The sequence below is a fragment of the Penicillium citrinum genome (assembly GCF_028827155.1).
Source record: "Penicillium citrinum strain IBT 23319 chromosome Unknown utg000008l:1.0-2707905.0:1.0-2709502.0, whole genome shotgun sequence".
NCBI classification, from domain to species: domain Eukaryota; kingdom Fungi; phylum Ascomycota; class Eurotiomycetes; order Eurotiales; family Aspergillaceae; genus Penicillium; species Penicillium citrinum.
The window spans coordinates 927,988-943,623 of record NW_026622693.1 but is presented as its reverse complement, the minus strand read 5'-3'; the positions used below and the strand labels follow the sequence as shown (position 1 = coordinate 943,623).

Genomic DNA, 15,636 nt, shown 5'->3' with positions numbered 1-15,636 from the left:
GCAACTTTAGCCCTTACGGCTTTAACCCCGTCTAGCGTTTCTTCAAAGGTTTCTCTGGTCGGCGTGCGCCGGGCCGTTCCAGCTTGCAGCCTCACAAAATGATCCGCAGGTCTCCCGCACCTATCCTTGACTGGCGGATCAGGCATGAAGGGAGGGGAAATTTGGCTGACGCTGGGCCTGTCCACTCGCCTGCATAAGTCCCATCCATTTTTGGTCATCCATTGGGTTCAGACAGACGTTAGGCTCCATTCTTTCTGCCCGCCAGAAGAAAATGATACAGAAGAAAAAAAAATTTCATCATGCCCCCCCCCCTCTTTTCCCGAGAACGGTCGTTTTGTTTCTTGATCGTTTCGGGATTTTACAGTCATTTTTCTTTTTCTTTTTAGTATTAGTTTATTTATTTTGTATTTTTTTTTTTAGTTTCTCGGGTCCTTGAAGATATGGTCCACTGTATATAGGACTCCCCGCTCCCCATGTCAATCACCGTTCGTTACATTAAGAAGGGTCACGCAAGATTTCTCAATTGATTCATTTCTGGTGATTTATTTTTCTCTCTCTATATCTATTTGGCTTGCCAGAAGCTTTTTTCTGGGTTTAAAAAAAAATCCTTCCTGTGATCCTCGAAGTTTCTTCCTCTCCCACACAACCAACGCTGCCAGATCCCCCACTATCGACAACAATTTTATCTTGACAACTTTGAACTTTCTTGCAATTGAACGTCAACAGTCCCTCAAAATCAGGAAAGCTTCTTATCTATCTCCAACAATAATGTCACTGCCCAATAGCCCTCAAGGGAGTGCTGCCGCAGGCCGGCTCAGTTGGCAAGACCAACTTACAGGTAAGCAAAACCATTGACATACAATTATTCAACTAGGCTTTCTGCAACTTTCTTCACAAGCATCCCAAGACCTTTGACTAACTTTTTCAAGAGCATTGCAGACGTAACAAGCTGCCAAACCCAGTTTTCAACATTGTCTCCGATCGACGAGGTACCTAACCCGAATTCCATCTTCTTCCTTTCACACTCTCTACCCTTCGCCATTCTTTCTCCCCCTACCCTCAGAAATACCCCGTTTTCATTCACTGTGCTTTTCTTCCGGCCCACGCTCCTTCCCTTGCTCATAGCACGCTGTGTGTCTCGGCATTGCAGTTGTGGAGCTGCAGAAAGAACCGCTGTGTACACCGACTTTTAGTTCCGAGCTTGACAGCGGGATACTGATTGCCCTTGCGTCGGAAATGTAGGAGGTCGTACCGCTTGGTCGAGCACCGTCACGGTCCAAGGCCAGAATTATGCCGCTCGATACTGGTATGATGGTCAATACATCAACAACGCCAAAGAGGATGCCGCCGAAGTCGCCTTGAAGTTCCCCAACCAGCAACCGCGTACTGTGACCGTCCCCGGCCAGCTTTGGTTGCAGCAGTCCACTGCTTACGGTCGTGGGGCTGGTGGGAATTGATTTTTCTATTCCTTATATGGTTTGAATATTTTCTTTTGTGTGGGTGGCCATCTTCTTTCTTTTCCCGTCTTTTAAATCCCCTCCTTGCCTGCGAAGTACGCAAATTGGACGCGGGAAAGGAAAGAAAAATCTTCAAGAGGAAGAATCTTCTCCTCTTTTTTTTTCTCTTTTCTCTGCTTTTCTTTCTGTATATGCCTCCTCTCTATGGGCTCACTGCAAAACAATTTGCATGCCCTTGCCGTTGCTCTGATTTGTTCTTTCTGCGCGTGCAGGGAAAAAAAATATCCATCCACGAACCGCTCCACATACGTTCCGCATCGCATCTTGATCCATTCGCCTTTCTCGAGAACTTCGGAAAGCACACGTTGTTTCCCGGCCGGTGAAATCCTGACAGCGCATACTTGAATACACGACGCAGGGATGCCTTAACCGTGTTGCCACATGGGATGAAGTGGCTCGGAACAAAGTCTAGGGAAAAGGATTGATTCTCCAAAGAATCCACTCTTGAAGAGCGGCAACTAGTCAATGCTGCCTTCAAAAATCCGTCACTACTTTGTACATGAGGATTTCTCTTTCGTGTGACCTTCGAGCAGCCGTTGTGGTACCCACTATGTCAATGGCCCCAGGAACGGCATCTTCCTAAATCTCCGGGTCGCGTGAGCGGCGATATGAGCATCCAACTCTCCCTTTTCGATGAGACCTGCAAAGACATACTGGACACAGACTCGCATTACGAGGCTTCAATATCGAACTCTGGGCCGCGTGCATTTCTTCGTCTCTGTTTTCTCAAAACATCAATTTCGCGGTGAAGATGAGTGGGGCTCTGCTCTTCCGTCAACTTGTTGCATGTCACCATTTACGCGCAATGTACAATCTTCCGGAACAACTATTACTGCACTTCTGTGTACATGGCTTGGTACATGATGCAACGATACGAATCTAGCCAGGGACATATTTGACGCCTCGTGACATGAGTGGTACCTTCCAATGATGTGCATGCCGAGGACGTTTAGATTGCGCATCTGAGAAAACTCTTTATCTGGGATTTGGTGTTATGATTGCCTCTTGCCTTAGTACTGGAGCCTATGAGCGTTACTGTGTTACCTGGAACGGGCCGGCAGTCCAAACTCAAAGGTCCCACAGGACAAGGGCAATTTCGATATCAAGCAGCGGTGAATGTGTGCGAGGGGATACAGGGATTCCACTCCTCTTCCCATACTGGGCAAAGGAGACATTTCTTTTGTTCTTGTGTTATTTTGTCATGTTATTTTTTGGTTTTTTTTTCCGCTTGGGTTTAGGAATGTTTGATATGGGAGTTTCTTAATGATTAGTTTTGTACTGATCCTGGGAGTCGATGCTGGACTGAAACAGGTCATGACTTTTCTTGCTTTCTTTTGTTTGATGAAATATGTGCTTGGGGTTGAATTGGAGGATCTATTTTCAGATTGGTTTAAGCTCTATTTTCTCATAAGACTTATCGACAGAATATCCATAAAAACAGAATCTATATTTTCCTGTCCTTTATTCCCGCAACCAGAGTCAATGATGTACAATACGAAGGGCTGGTATTTATCACCTTTTATCAGATTCAGTAAATTTGGATAACTATAGTAGCAGAATATGAGAGACCTTGGTAGTAATAGCATGTAAAAATTTGGTGGACTTAAGGCTGCCTATGTAAATGAAAACATCTACAACAAAGGAAAGAGAAGCTCAACTGACACAAAGAGCCCATCTCTCTACTTACAGCTTGATCAACCAACTTGATCTACCAGTCCATCACAAGGTAGAAGAGGAAACTTGGAAGTGCTGTGATAAAATCTACTGAAGGCAAACGAGGAAGAAGTATCCACTAGATAATTCTTTGAATAGTATCCCACTAATGCGATGCCGTCGAACCAAAGTAGAGTCAGGATCGCAAGAGCAGAAACACTACAGAAATGATTGTCACATTCATAAATGGCATTAATGGATGTACCTGTTGCAATAAAACTAGTGTCTCAAGATGAATCAATGAAACATGCCATGAGGTCGACAAAAGTGGTCCTTTCTACATTCAGTTATGATCCGCGTATACTGGTTACACAGCATTCAAATAATTGCACAAAAGTCCCCATAACCAAATCCTCAATCATTACTAACACGCTTGACTTGAGATGGTTTGATCTATTTATCTGAGGGTTAAAATCAACGACTTATGTACCTACATAATGAATACCGGAAAAATATCCTGCAGCATAGTCTGCTCTGCTATATTGATCAGTTTGCCGCCATCTCCTAGAGACGCAAGTACTAGTTGCGTCTCTTCCCGCTAGTTACAACTTCAATTGACACACTGAAACTAGTCAGAAAGTCCCATATACTCTCAAGTCTCCTTCGATTTAATGGATACTATCCACAGACGGGCATCTGCTCCTTATAATCTACCTAATATGCGAACTTCTTCCCATTTCCATCGCCATTATATCGTTTATTCCTCCATGCATAATACAATCGTAAAAGAATGCACCCTGCAGTCACAAATAAGAGCAGAGCAGCATTTGTCCAGTGGCCCGTCGGATAGCCTTTCTTGGCCTCGTTACTTTTATAGATCCAAACTCCAACAATCTGGCCCGGAGCGCCAAACGACACATTAAGCGCAATCGCTAGTCCTGCACCGGCTGTAGAGCGGAGGTTCGAGGAAAGCCAGCCCAGAAGTGGAGGAATACAGGCAAAGGCACCACTAGCTGCGACAATGAGACAACCATACCGATGCTATTTACTTGTGTTAATTCTCCTGAATCTACAAACTGAAGAGAGACTCGGCTTTCTTACCAGATAGGCGTCGGCAGGTAGAACTGCAGATGCTAGAAATCCCATGGCACCAATGAAGGAGAAAATGGCGGAATGAAGACCACGACTAGACCAGTTAGCCATACGGCTCGAAAAGCATATTTTTGTTGTCGTATTAAAAGGATAAATGACTTCTTATCATCATACCTGTTAAAGTGGTCCGCGGACCAAGAGACGGCAACTGTCACAACATAGGCCACTGCATATGGAGGCACCGTCATCAATTGTGCTCGAAGGTTCGAGTATCCCAGACCAGAAGTAATCGCAGGGGTAAATAGCGACAGGCTTGAAAAGGGTGTAGATATGCCAAAGTAGACCTTACCTAGTAGTCAGCAACTTTTGTTTACAGGGGAAATTTTGAATAACAAGCATACCGCATAATGAGCATATAACCGCCAGTCAACAAGTACTTCTCTGGCTTCCTCCCACGACATCGCCTTTGCTGAGCCATGTGAGCCCTCGGTTTCCAAACGCTTTGCCGCAAGCTCTTTTTCCTCAACTGAAAGCCAATGCGCTGACTCTGGATAGTCCGGTAGGAGAAACCAGACCAGGACCGCCGAGGCACACGAAGGCGCACCCTCAATTATGAAAAGCCATCTCCAAGCAGATAAGCCATGTGCACCATTCATATGCCCGACTCCAAATGCAATGGCACCACCGAAAGCACCTGCCAGGGTCGCCGATGCTAGGATCAAAGCCACTCGAATCGAACGCTCCGAGTTACGGTACCAGAATGTTAGATAGTATACAAACCCTGGAAAGAGACCTGCCTCCATAACACCTAATAGGAAGCGTAGACCTGTCACCTGGGCATAATTGTGAGCCCCTCCGAGACCCATGGTGGTTGCGCCCCAGGAGAGCATTAAAAAGGCGATCCATCTCTAGAAAAGAGTTAGCTAATTGCCCTTATTCTAAGAGCATTAAAATGAGACTTACGCTGGGTCTCAACTTTTTCAAGAAGTAGTTAGAAGGTACTTCGAAGAGAGCATAGGCAATAAGAAAGACCATAAGTGCAATTCTATTCCAGTTAGCTTTTCATTGCTTTCAAAAGAACAATGTGACTACTCACGTATACTGAAAGGAGGTCATATTCGTCTCAGAAAGCAGATCGTTATTTGTCTCTTCGTTAAGAATCTTGGCATTTCCTATATTTCGTCAGTCACAAAGCTTGACTGCGCGGTTTCCCGTGGAACACAACGAACATACCAATATTGGATCGATCTAGATAGCACAAGAGGTATATAGCAGCACAAAGTGGAACAATTCGTAGATCTTGCTTCCAGACTAAGGCTTTCTCCTGGGCATCTTTCTCCAGCCCAGGCAGATCGGCATCGTGTCCTGAATACTTTTCCTCGGCGCCACACTTAGCCGCTGTGAAGTTGGATCTAAATCAAGGGATACTTACGTCTGTGACATTTTCGATATCATTCACCTTTTTCTCCTCCATGATAGCGTAAGGCGATACTCGGTATAGAATCACACACAGTTGTAATGAGATGCAAGTTAGACTCTTTGACACCCCGCCCCTTTTTTGGCTTGCTTTTTTTTTTCTCGCTCTCGCTCGGCATTGAACGAATGCCCCGGGGTTGTCCCCGCATCCCCGGACCTGCACTGACCAAGTCGGGCATTCTCCGATTCGACTCCACTGAGGGTTCACCGACTTTGGGGTGGCTCCAAGATAAAACTACACAGTGCGCAATTAGTATTAGGATTATTGATATCTTTTGTTATCGCAGGTTTTATGATATTTTCATATATAGTAGTTGCAATGTTATACAGTGCTAGAAATGAACTCTGTCCAGCTTTCGCTACATAGTATTGTCTGCCGGGATCATCTGTTCATCTTGATGTTCGGAATATATGTAATACACTACTACTCTAATGCAAATCTATTAGCTTCAAGGTAATTATTTGAATTATTGACTGATGATACCATCGCTTAAACCAATCATAAGTTATGATTGGAATCGACAACTCGAAGTTGCGACAGTACGAATAAACATGCAACGTGAAAAAATTCCAAAAACCATTAATCTGAGACTACTCTCGGTGTTTCAATCTGTTTTGCTCTTCGCAAATCTTCCAGTAAATCGTCGAATGTCCTTGCCCCAGAAGTATATTGGCACCCCCAAGAGACCAAGGATACCTGTCAACCCGCCGAAAAATCCCAAAGGCACCATCGTAACCATTGTTAGCCACAAATGCAGATGTACCATAGCTAGTTCCAAAAGAAATGAAACCCCGGAAAGCACATATAATCACCAAAAGTGGCCCCGTTCGTGCCGGATAACTGTCTAGTAAATAAGTGATGGCCACGATATTGGCTCCAACAAAGCAAAAATAGTATGCTGCAACGGCATATACATATACAAACCAGTGATATTTATCTGGATGAGCTGCTCCTTGTCCATAGATTGCGGCCGTAAAAACGCCCACGATTATCGGAAATATGAGAGGAACAAGACGCGTTTCGGGCTCGTGCATACCACCATTACGTCGCGCACGCCATCGAATCAGAGCATCAGAGCCTGTCCCCAGCATTGGGAGTGCAGCAAGAGCAACGACTATCTGTCCACAATTGACATAGCTAGTACTTGAGTCAGGCCAGAGGTATGGTGCTCCGGTTAGGATTGTGCCGTATGTTGTCGCAATCGCAATGTTAACGCCAATGGTAAGTCCATTCAGACACAATGCCCATAACACATTTGGAAAAAAAAGCAGTTCCACCGTTTGCTTGATGAGTGGTGAGTAAAATTTTTGTGAAAGAAAAGCAGCACGAGAACTTCATTCAATTACCTTCAGAACCTCGATAGCCTTATGCCACTCAGGCTTTCCAATCCACAGACGCATATCCGATTTCCAGGTCCGAGGCGCAAAGTTAACATAATCAAGAGGAGGTTTCTCTTTGCATAATGTGACTTTGGGTTTCACCGGAGCATCTTTATCGACATCAATCACCTCCGTTGAAGTATCACTCGGTACATTCTCCTGGTATGCAGACAAGTCACGATCGTATTTTGTTTCCGGAAGCAAAACCAACGCCACAAGGAATTGAAGACCAGCGAGGCCAGCAGCAAGAAGATACCAGCCCTGCGGAGTAATGGCAGCTGCAATTGGACTAGCAAAAAGGCACCAAACGGTGGTCAATAATACCTGAATGGCTTGCTGAACCATCAGACAATTCCCTCTTTCATGGAGGAAGAAGATTTCCTGTCCAAAAGTGTTAGTTTACCAGAATCGCGAGATGAATAAAGAAGAAAATTTTACCTGCGTGATCATCGGAACTAATGCTTCACTTTGCCCTGCGCTGAGTCCAAGTATCATGCGAGCTGCTAGATGCCATTCGTATGTCTTGGACACAGCAGAAAGAACAGCTCCCAGTATAACAACTAAAGTGAACAGGAGGAGAGTAATCCGGCGACCGACTGCAATGGCAAGTGGCATCCCAATGAGATTTCCGATTCCCCTAAAAACCCAATCTGCACTTAGTATAATGATTCGAGTTCTTTTGGGGAAGGGAGAGGAGCATCTAACATGAACAGAGTTGGATAAGTCATCAACTGGGAAATATCGGCGTAGCCTTTCCCGGCTGCCGTGTATTCCGGGATGTAGAAGGTTAAGAGCCCCCCCGAAACCTGACACAAGTGCGATTCCTAAGGTTGAGACTGCTTGGGGGTCAACATTTGAACTATCCGTTGGCTTCAATAAGAGCGATTGACGTACAGGTAGAAATGACCACCAAAACGACAGTCTTCTGCCATAGGGCCATGTTGAGCGGATCTGCCAAATAACCTCAGTACCTTTGTCCTTTACTTGCGTTTATTTTCATGATATACCTTGTGGGTCCGCTGTTGGAGTTGGAATATAGATAATTGAATCCTCCGTCAACTTGACAGTCCCCATCACCTTTGCAGCTTCAGCAAGCTCTTCTATTTGCGATTTCGACAAGTCATCGTCAACCATTTCGACATGTTGGCCAGTGCCCTTTTCCATGTCTTTCATGTTTGCAAATCAGAAAGGCCACTCCAAACCTGAAGCTATGTTGAGGCTCCAAGTCACCTTGCAATATACCTTGACTTGAACACTTGTGAATGAGAGTAGATGTACCAGTGAATTGCAAAGACCTCCCAACTTTAGAACGACTGTGCCCGTTTAATATCAAAATTCCCATCGCTGCCATCTTCACGGGTAAACGGGGGCATTGGACTTCGGGACCACGTTTGATGTGACAACCCCCACACCCTCAAGTAGTTCAGCCACAACTTGATAGTCCCAAGATAATCGGCAATTATGTCTTCTCAACCCGGCAGGCATCGACCAATAATGCCTTTCGGTTTAGAAAGCTAGTTTAAAGATGATTTAGTGACAGTGGCCCACATTGATACCCCGCTTCCCCGGACTCAACCCCAGGTTGGATTCGCAATTAATGTGGACCATGATGGTTTCGACGTAGCTAAAATGGAGCCGAGCGGGGGGGGGGGTTGTCAATTTGCTCTGTCCCGGTCTGTTCACAAGATTGGATTCAGGTGGACATAGGTAGCAGGCACAAGCATCTCAAATCGTGTAACAGTAAGACTGATCTTGCATGAAAATAATAAATGTAGTAACAGATGAAAGCAATCAAAAACAAAAGCAAAACGAAGCTCGATTTTTTCTGCAAGGAATGAAGTCATTTCTAAGGGATGATAATCCTAAACACCACCTGGTGCGCTAGTAGTCAGCAGTGCTTTCTACACGCAAGAGTGTAGAGATTCCACTGGGTGTGAAGCAAAGAACTTTTCGAATAGACGTAGAGCCGTGGAAAGTGTTGTATTCTGGATATTCTATCACTGCACAAAAGTATAAAATGAAAGACATCTTCATTCTCATTCTGGTCTCCATAATCTAGAGCTAACATTGTATCAAACTAAGACTAGTAAGGCTTGATACCGGCTAAACGCAAAAGTGTGTCTGTAATAACCGGCTTCTCAAATGGCTCGCTGCGGTCCTTTGGACAAACCTCTCCATTTCGCATAGGCTTCTCTTTTGTTGGACGCACATTGCTTAATAGAAGGGTTAGAAAACAATTCACTCTTGACTCTTGGGTTTTAAGACTTACCAGTGAGGCCAGTGAGTAGTACCAGTATAAGTTTCAAAACACTGTTTCTTCAATTCCAAGGTCTCGGGCGTCGCAAACCGCCGAGGAGTCATACAGATGTATTGCACATGACGAATCTGATCTCCTTCAGGTAGGCGGGCATAGTGCATAGTGCGTGAGTCCCAGAGGACGAAGTCTCCAGGCTCCATGTTAATCTTAACCAATTCGCAACCTCGATCCTGGAACCACTTCACGTCCTTCTCGCTGAACAAGAAAAGATCCATGAATTTGATCTCGGGAGGTGGTGCATCCTCGTGATCAAAGGATTCGCGCTTGTATGCGAAGAATTCGTCGAACACTTTAGCAGAACCTTTCATGAGCATAAGGCCGCCGTCGTTGGGACCATTTGGCGCGTAGTTCAACAGGCCCTGCACAGCTTGCATTCTAGAAACAGTTAGTGTTGATCAGACCTTTTTGTGGTACTAATTCAGCCTTACCCTTTACGCTCTGGGTTCTGATCACAATGTGGCCATGGGCTCCAGCGAACGTCCTTGCGTCGTGGCATAGAGATGTTCATCCCATCAAACGAGCAGATCAACTCATTGGTCTCCCAGAGCTTCTCGAAGATCTCGATCACTGAAGGCTCAGTGCGAGCTTCCCATGACATTTTCTCATGAGTCGAACCATAAGCGAAGTACATTCTGATCGAAATTAGCTCGAGACTTCATTATATCGACAGTGTTGTATGATCTATACTTACCCGCCCTTAAAGCTAATAGGCAAATGATCCACGGTCCAGGTGCTCTCGTCATTTTCGTCGAAACCAAGCTCGAAGTTCTTGAGCCACTGAATCTGTTTCGCACGATAATAATCGGCACGTTCTGGGCTGATCACATTCTTGATCACCACACAACCATTCTTGTGAAACTCATCACGCCAGTCACCATAGTGCCGAGGAGTGAATGTGACCAGGTCTGGACAGCTGAAGTCTGGAGCCTGTGTTTGACTTTCAGCTTCTGTGGGTTTTACCTCAGTTGAAGACATCGTGATTTAGATTGGCGAAGGTGTAATATGTTATCGAGATTTTGTGACCAGTAAATAGGGTATCCAGATGATACTTTGGTCGTTTCCCTAGGAATATTTTGATTTATTTTCTGGGGCAATAAATATCACTTAACCAGCTGAGTTCCAGTAAATTCCTTTCTCTAACCTAACCGAATCATTGTGAGTCTCAGGGTTGCCCTGAATCCCCCCCCACCCCCGTTCGGCTTTGTTATAAAGTGGGCAGAGGGGTTGAAGTTGTGAACACTCTCCACGACCCCGAATGATCTCCGTTTCCCCACTTCCCCGGATCCTTGTAACCCAAACAAATCAATACAATCTTATGAAGAATGTGGGGTCCACTTCACGCCCATCGGCAAGCGGGGGTAATGTAGCTCAGTGGACGAAGCGGGGAGCGAATATGTGGAGGTGATGCGATACTAGAGGGGCCAAGATATTGAGGAATAGATTCGAAGGTATAACAATGTCTAAGTCCAAGGCCATTGTTATAGTCATCAATCATATTTCTTCTCCTTTCATTGACATCGTCACAAATCTCGCATCATGCCTCCTCCAGTTCAATCGGCGTACAAGCGCATTGCAAAGCCTGTCACTGGCGAGAACGGATATCAACCATGCCAAAGCGGAAAATCCGAAGTTCTCCCAAAGGGATGGAATGGATTCAATGCGAAAGCCTTGGAGAGCGAAATTCAAGTTGACCATGACGTCGAAATAGTGGTTCGTGATGGCGCCCGTCTTTACGCAGATGTTTACCGACCCGCGAACACGAACGAGAAAGTCCCCGCCGTCCTGAGCTGGTCCTTCTACGGGAAGAAATACAGTGCACTTGATATGCTTCCAATGTGCACTTGGAACTGCTGCGTTACGTCTTCTGATCTGAGTGGATTAGAAAAGTTCGAAGGATTGGACCCGCAAAACTGGTGTCCTCGAGGATATGCCATTGTCAGTGTTGATACTCGAGGATCTGGACATAGTGATGGACAGATTTGCGTTATGGGATCTCAAGATGCGGAAGATGGCTATGATGTCGTCGAGGCAATTGCCAAGATGGAGTGGTGTAATGGGAATATTGGTATGGCGGGTAATTCTGCCCTCGCGATTTCTCAGTGGTTCATCGCTGCTCAGCAACCACCTTCTTTGAAAGCCATTGCGCCGTGGGAAGGGTCTGGTGATATCTACCGAGAACAGTTCTGTCGAGGTGGTTGGTTCTCCATGAGTAACTTCGATCTTATAGCCAATGCTATTGTGAGAGGAAATGAGAATTCCGGACTTGAGGATTTTGAAGAGATGTATCGTCGATCCAACGTCTCCAACGCATTCTGGGAGGATAAACGGGCCGACATCTCTCGAGTTCAATGTCCGGTTTATATTCGAGGTTCAGATGTGAGCTCAATTCATACTATGGGCTCAATCCGTGGTTGGTTAGAGGTTCCTCACTCGCAAAAGTGGATCCAATGGGGAAGTAAACAGGAATGGTACGAGCTATACAGCGTTCCACAGTCCAATGAAGAGTTGGCCTTATTCTTTGACCGATATCTCAGAGGCAAGGAGAACGGTTGGGAAAAGACCCCGAAGGTCCGATGGTCTGCGCTGCAGTTTGGCGACCGAGAGGCAATTGACGATATTGTCCTCGAAGACTTCCCAGCTCCTTCCACCGAATATCGAGAATTCTTTTTGGGTGAAAATAAGCAACTATCAGTGAGAGCTCTTTCAAAGCCTATGAATGTATCCTATGATTCCGAGGATCGCGATAGCGCCGCTGAATTCGTCTACAAATTTGAAAAGCCCGCTCGCCTCATTGGTCTACCTAAAGCTGTGCTCTATATGTCCTGTGAGGATCGCGATGACTTTACAGTATTCGTCATTCTACGAAAGAAAGACAAGAATGGAAAAGAATTGATGCACCTCAATTTCCCGTTTCATGCGACACCTGTGAAATCCGTTGATGACATTCCAGAGTCAGAACAATCGAGTCTCAATCTCCATTTGGGATCAGTCGGTATCCTACGTGCTTCCCACCGGGCAATCGACCATTCCAAGAGCATCCATCCCCAGTTTCCCTTCCACCCTCACAAACGCCAGGAGAAGATCACACCGGGTACGATCGTAAAGCTGGAAATTGGTATTTGGGCCATGGGAGTGGACTTCGACGAAGGAGAATCTATCAGCGTGAAGGTAAGCTCCAATTTTCTCACTTTTGTTGTTATCCTCATGGCGTGGTTGCTAAGTTTGTTTGATAGATTGGTGGTCAATATCCTAGCATCGCTGAGTACAAGACATTCTCTCGCCCGAGACCCGAACATGAGTTGAATCGTGGGAAGCATACCATTCACTGCAGCGAAGAACACCCCAGTTCCATAATCTTACCTTTTATTTAGAGACTTAGAGATCGACAATCTTGAATGTAATCCTCATAATTGTGCTAGCATCGATAACCTGTCAATATTTTCCATTATTAGGTATTTTTTTTGCACTGATATTTGATATGAACCAGTAATCGACTATGCCTCCTAGTAGCTTGGTAAGCGCATAGATGTAGGAGACCTTGCAAGGAAATCTCCTCCTCGCAAATATGTCACTATTATTTATTGGAGAAAAGGGGATTGATCTCATGAGGGCGGCAATAACTCTAAAAGCCAACTAAGTATCTATTCCTCTATCGGCTTTGCAGTCTCCAAATCATAAGCAAGAGCGTCGAGATGATCATTGTAAACGGCGTTAATTAGGGTTATTCTTCACCGCCTTCACCATGGATTCACGTGACAGCGTGTCGCGTCGACGCGCATCGACCCGTCTTTGCGGAGATCGTTTTGAAAGTGCTTCCCCAACTACGAGTCATAACCCGAATAGCTGGCGAAGAAAGAAGCGTAGAGTTTTAGAACTTATCTCACGCAAGGATCGAAATCATGACTCAAGAACAAGCCCCTCCGCCAACACCGGCTCCAAACCCACCACATGATCCTTCTCACGAGGAGCACCAATACCTGAATTTGATTCGCACAATTCTCGCTCAAGGTGAATTCCGCCCTGACCGAACCGGAACCGGCACGAAAGCAATCGCCTTTCCCAACCAACTACGTTTCTCTCTGTCAAAGCCCAATCCTGAGGGAGGCGCTCCAATTCCCATTCTGCCCCTCTTAACAACAAAGCGAGTGTTCCTGCGCGCCGTCGTCGCTGAGCTTCTTTGGTTCATCTCCGGCTGCACCTCATCCCTGCCCCTCTCAGAAGCAGGCATCAAAATCTGGGATGGAAATGGAAGCCGAGAGTTTCTCGATAAGGTTGGACTGGGACATCGCGAGGAGGGTGATTTGGGCCCCGTCTATGGATTCCAGTGGCGGCATTTCGGTGCGCAGTATGTCGATGCCAAAACAGATTATACTGGACAGGGTGTGGATCAACTGAAGGATGTCGTGAATAAGATCATGAACTCACCATTTGATCGCCGTATCATCATGTCTGCTTGGAACCCCGCGGATTTGCGCAAGATGGCCCTCCCGCCTTGCCACATGTTTGCCCAGTTCTACGTTTCCTTCCCTCCAACTATGAAGATTGATCCAGAGACCGGTCGTCCTACTGAGAAGGGTACCCTGTCATGCCTTTTATACCAGCGGTCCTGTGACATGGGTCTCGGTGTCCCCTTCAACATCGCATCTTATGCTCTTCTCACTCACATTCTCGCCCATGCTGCGGATCTTAACCCTGGCCAGCTCGTTCACACTATGGGCGATGCTCACATCTACCTGGATCACATCGATGCCCTTAATGAGCAGTTGACTCGTGAACCTACAGAGTTCCCGGAGCTACGCATCAAGCGTGATGACCGGGGTAGCGCAGTCGTTGACGGGTGGAAGGAAGATGAGTTTGAAGTTATTGGATACAAGCCGCACAAAATCATTAAGATGAAGATGAGTGCTTAGTTGTCTGGATGAGTTGATATTGATTCATTTGATGATATCCTACGTTATAATGTTCTAGAATATACCAGCCATTAAATTATTACTCTTGTCCCTGTGTGATACTGATTTGATGGGTATTATATACTTATACGGAATCACAAGGTATCATGAACATAGAAAGTGGTCCTTGGTGGACAAATGCTCCCAAAAAATCCTCAAAAACCATGCAAATCTAAATGCAGATGCAGATGCAACTTCCAGCGCGTCATGACTTCTCAAGTACGACTCCAGCACCGCGAAGCAAAACAATTGTATCGCCCGATTTGATCTTTCCTCCCCCGATAGTATCCGAGAATTCTAAAAAGTCACCAGACTCCACATGGAAAATGCGCAGTCGTGCTTCCTCCCCCCCAGCTCGATTATTCAGATTCTCCACGGCTAGTCTTCGCGCCGCATCATCCAGCACCCGGCCAACTTTCCACCGCGAATCGAAGAAGAAATCCCCAGCCGGTGGCTCCGCAGCTTGTGTATCCGCCGTCCCAACCACATGCAGGTATATCCGTCTATCAGCCGGAACGTTGTTCTCCCCTTTAGCTGAACGCTTCATGGTATTGACGCTCGCGATCCGTGCAGCTGGGCTATTAGGCTTCACCTTTGGCTTGGGTATTAAGTTGGCGGTAGCAGTTTGTTGTTGTTTGCCCCACCCACGAACTTTCGCGAACATTGACTTTATCGTTTCATTTGGCGATGCGCTGCTGCCTTGCCGTGCGCCCAGCGGGGTAAGCTTGGCGCAATCATGTTCTTCGCGAAGACGATGTTTGAGGCAATATTGGTGGTTGCAGTTAGGACAACGAACGCCGGGGTCTTTCAGTGTATTGATAAGCGTTTTGCAAGTTACGTGGTAGCATTGGTCTGAGTTGTAAATGTTTGGTTTCTGCGACGCGGTTCGGTTCTCTTGTTGGATGTTGCCATTGCGACGGCGTGCCCATTCACCGGCATTGGGACATTTGTGGGCGGTTTCACTGCGGTGATCGAGGCAGTATGTGCTTCGGCAGGATTCACAGCGGAATGGGAGGAAATCAAGTTGGCCACAGTATTCGAATTGACAGTGGCGTCCGATTGATTCGAGGTCTGAGTCGGCCATCTGCGTAAAGGACTCGGATTTGCTGTTGGCTGTTGACATGTTGAAAGAGGGTGTGGTTGACATCAATAGAAAGGAAATACCATGCAGATGTCGATTTATCATGCAAATGCGACAGAAACCAAGGAGGATAGGGAGTCAAGAAGTAGCAAAAATAGGAAAGTATGTTGT

At 46.1% G+C, this 15,636-nt stretch overlaps 7 protein-coding genes across 7 annotated transcripts; 3 read left to right on the top strand and 4 right to left on the bottom strand.

Moving 5' to 3' along the window:
- Positions 1 to 768: 768 nt before the first annotated feature.
- N7469_008796 (uncharacterized protein) lies at positions 769 to 1,457 on the top strand (the record flags this gene model as incomplete). Its single annotated transcript, XM_056647714.1, has 3 exons — positions 769 to 838; positions 930 to 989; positions 1,243 to 1,457. 3 exons carry the CDS (start codon positions 769 to 771, stop codon positions 1,455 to 1,457), a joined length of 345 nt encoding a protein of 114 aa, XP_056497479.1.
- A 2,427-nt stretch (positions 1,458 to 3,884) lies between these two features.
- On the bottom strand, positions 3,885 to 5,736 carry N7469_008795 (uncharacterized protein; the record flags this gene model as incomplete). The annotated part of the gene is made up of 8 exons (XM_056647713.1): positions 3,885 to 4,211; positions 4,272 to 4,356; positions 4,437 to 4,606; positions 4,664 to 5,170; positions 5,226 to 5,307; positions 5,359 to 5,434; positions 5,496 to 5,640; positions 5,695 to 5,736. The coding sequence occupies 8 exons, from the start codon at positions 5,734 to 5,736 to the stop codon at positions 3,885 to 3,887; spliced, it is 1,434 nt and encodes a 477-aa protein (XP_056497478.1).
- Positions 5,737 to 6,329: 593 nt separating this feature from the next.
- N7469_008794 (uncharacterized protein) lies at positions 6,330 to 8,291 on the bottom strand (the record flags this gene model as incomplete). Its single annotated transcript, XM_056647712.1, has 5 exons — positions 6,330 to 7,022; positions 7,086 to 7,499; positions 7,557 to 7,954; positions 8,013 to 8,069; positions 8,126 to 8,291. 5 exons carry the CDS (start codon positions 8,289 to 8,291, stop codon positions 6,330 to 6,332), a joined length of 1,728 nt encoding a protein of 575 aa, XP_056497477.1.
- A 910-nt stretch (positions 8,292 to 9,201) lies between these two features.
- Positions 9,202 to 10,410, bottom strand: N7469_008793 (uncharacterized protein; the record flags this gene model as incomplete). Its single annotated transcript, XM_056647711.1, has 4 exons — positions 9,202 to 9,331; positions 9,388 to 9,810; positions 9,864 to 10,067; positions 10,127 to 10,410. The coding sequence occupies 4 exons, from the start codon at positions 10,408 to 10,410 to the stop codon at positions 9,202 to 9,204; spliced, it is 1,041 nt and encodes a 346-aa protein (XP_056497476.1).
- A 561-nt stretch (positions 10,411 to 10,971) lies between these two features.
- On the top strand, positions 10,972 to 12,806 carry N7469_008792 (CocE/NonD family hydrolase; the record flags this gene model as incomplete). Its single annotated transcript, XM_056647710.1, has 2 exons — positions 10,972 to 12,603; positions 12,669 to 12,806. The coding sequence occupies 2 exons, from the start codon at positions 10,972 to 10,974 to the stop codon at positions 12,804 to 12,806; spliced, it is 1,770 nt and encodes a 589-aa protein (XP_056497475.1).
- Positions 12,807 to 13,334: 528 nt separating this feature from the next.
- N7469_008791 (thymidylate synthase) lies at positions 13,335 to 14,345 on the top strand (the record flags this gene model as incomplete). The annotated part of the gene is made up of 1 exon (XM_056647709.1): positions 13,335 to 14,345. The coding sequence occupies one exon, from the start codon at positions 13,335 to 13,337 to the stop codon at positions 14,343 to 14,345; it is 1,011 nt and encodes a 336-aa protein (XP_056497474.1).
- A 244-nt stretch (positions 14,346 to 14,589) lies between these two features.
- Positions 14,590 to 15,507, bottom strand: N7469_008790 (AN1-type zinc finger protein; the record flags this gene model as incomplete). Its single annotated transcript, XM_056647708.1, has 1 exon — positions 14,590 to 15,507. One exon carries the CDS (start codon positions 15,505 to 15,507, stop codon positions 14,590 to 14,592), a length of 918 nt encoding a protein of 305 aa, XP_056497473.1.
- Between the last annotated feature and the right edge of the window lie 129 nt (positions 15,508 to 15,636).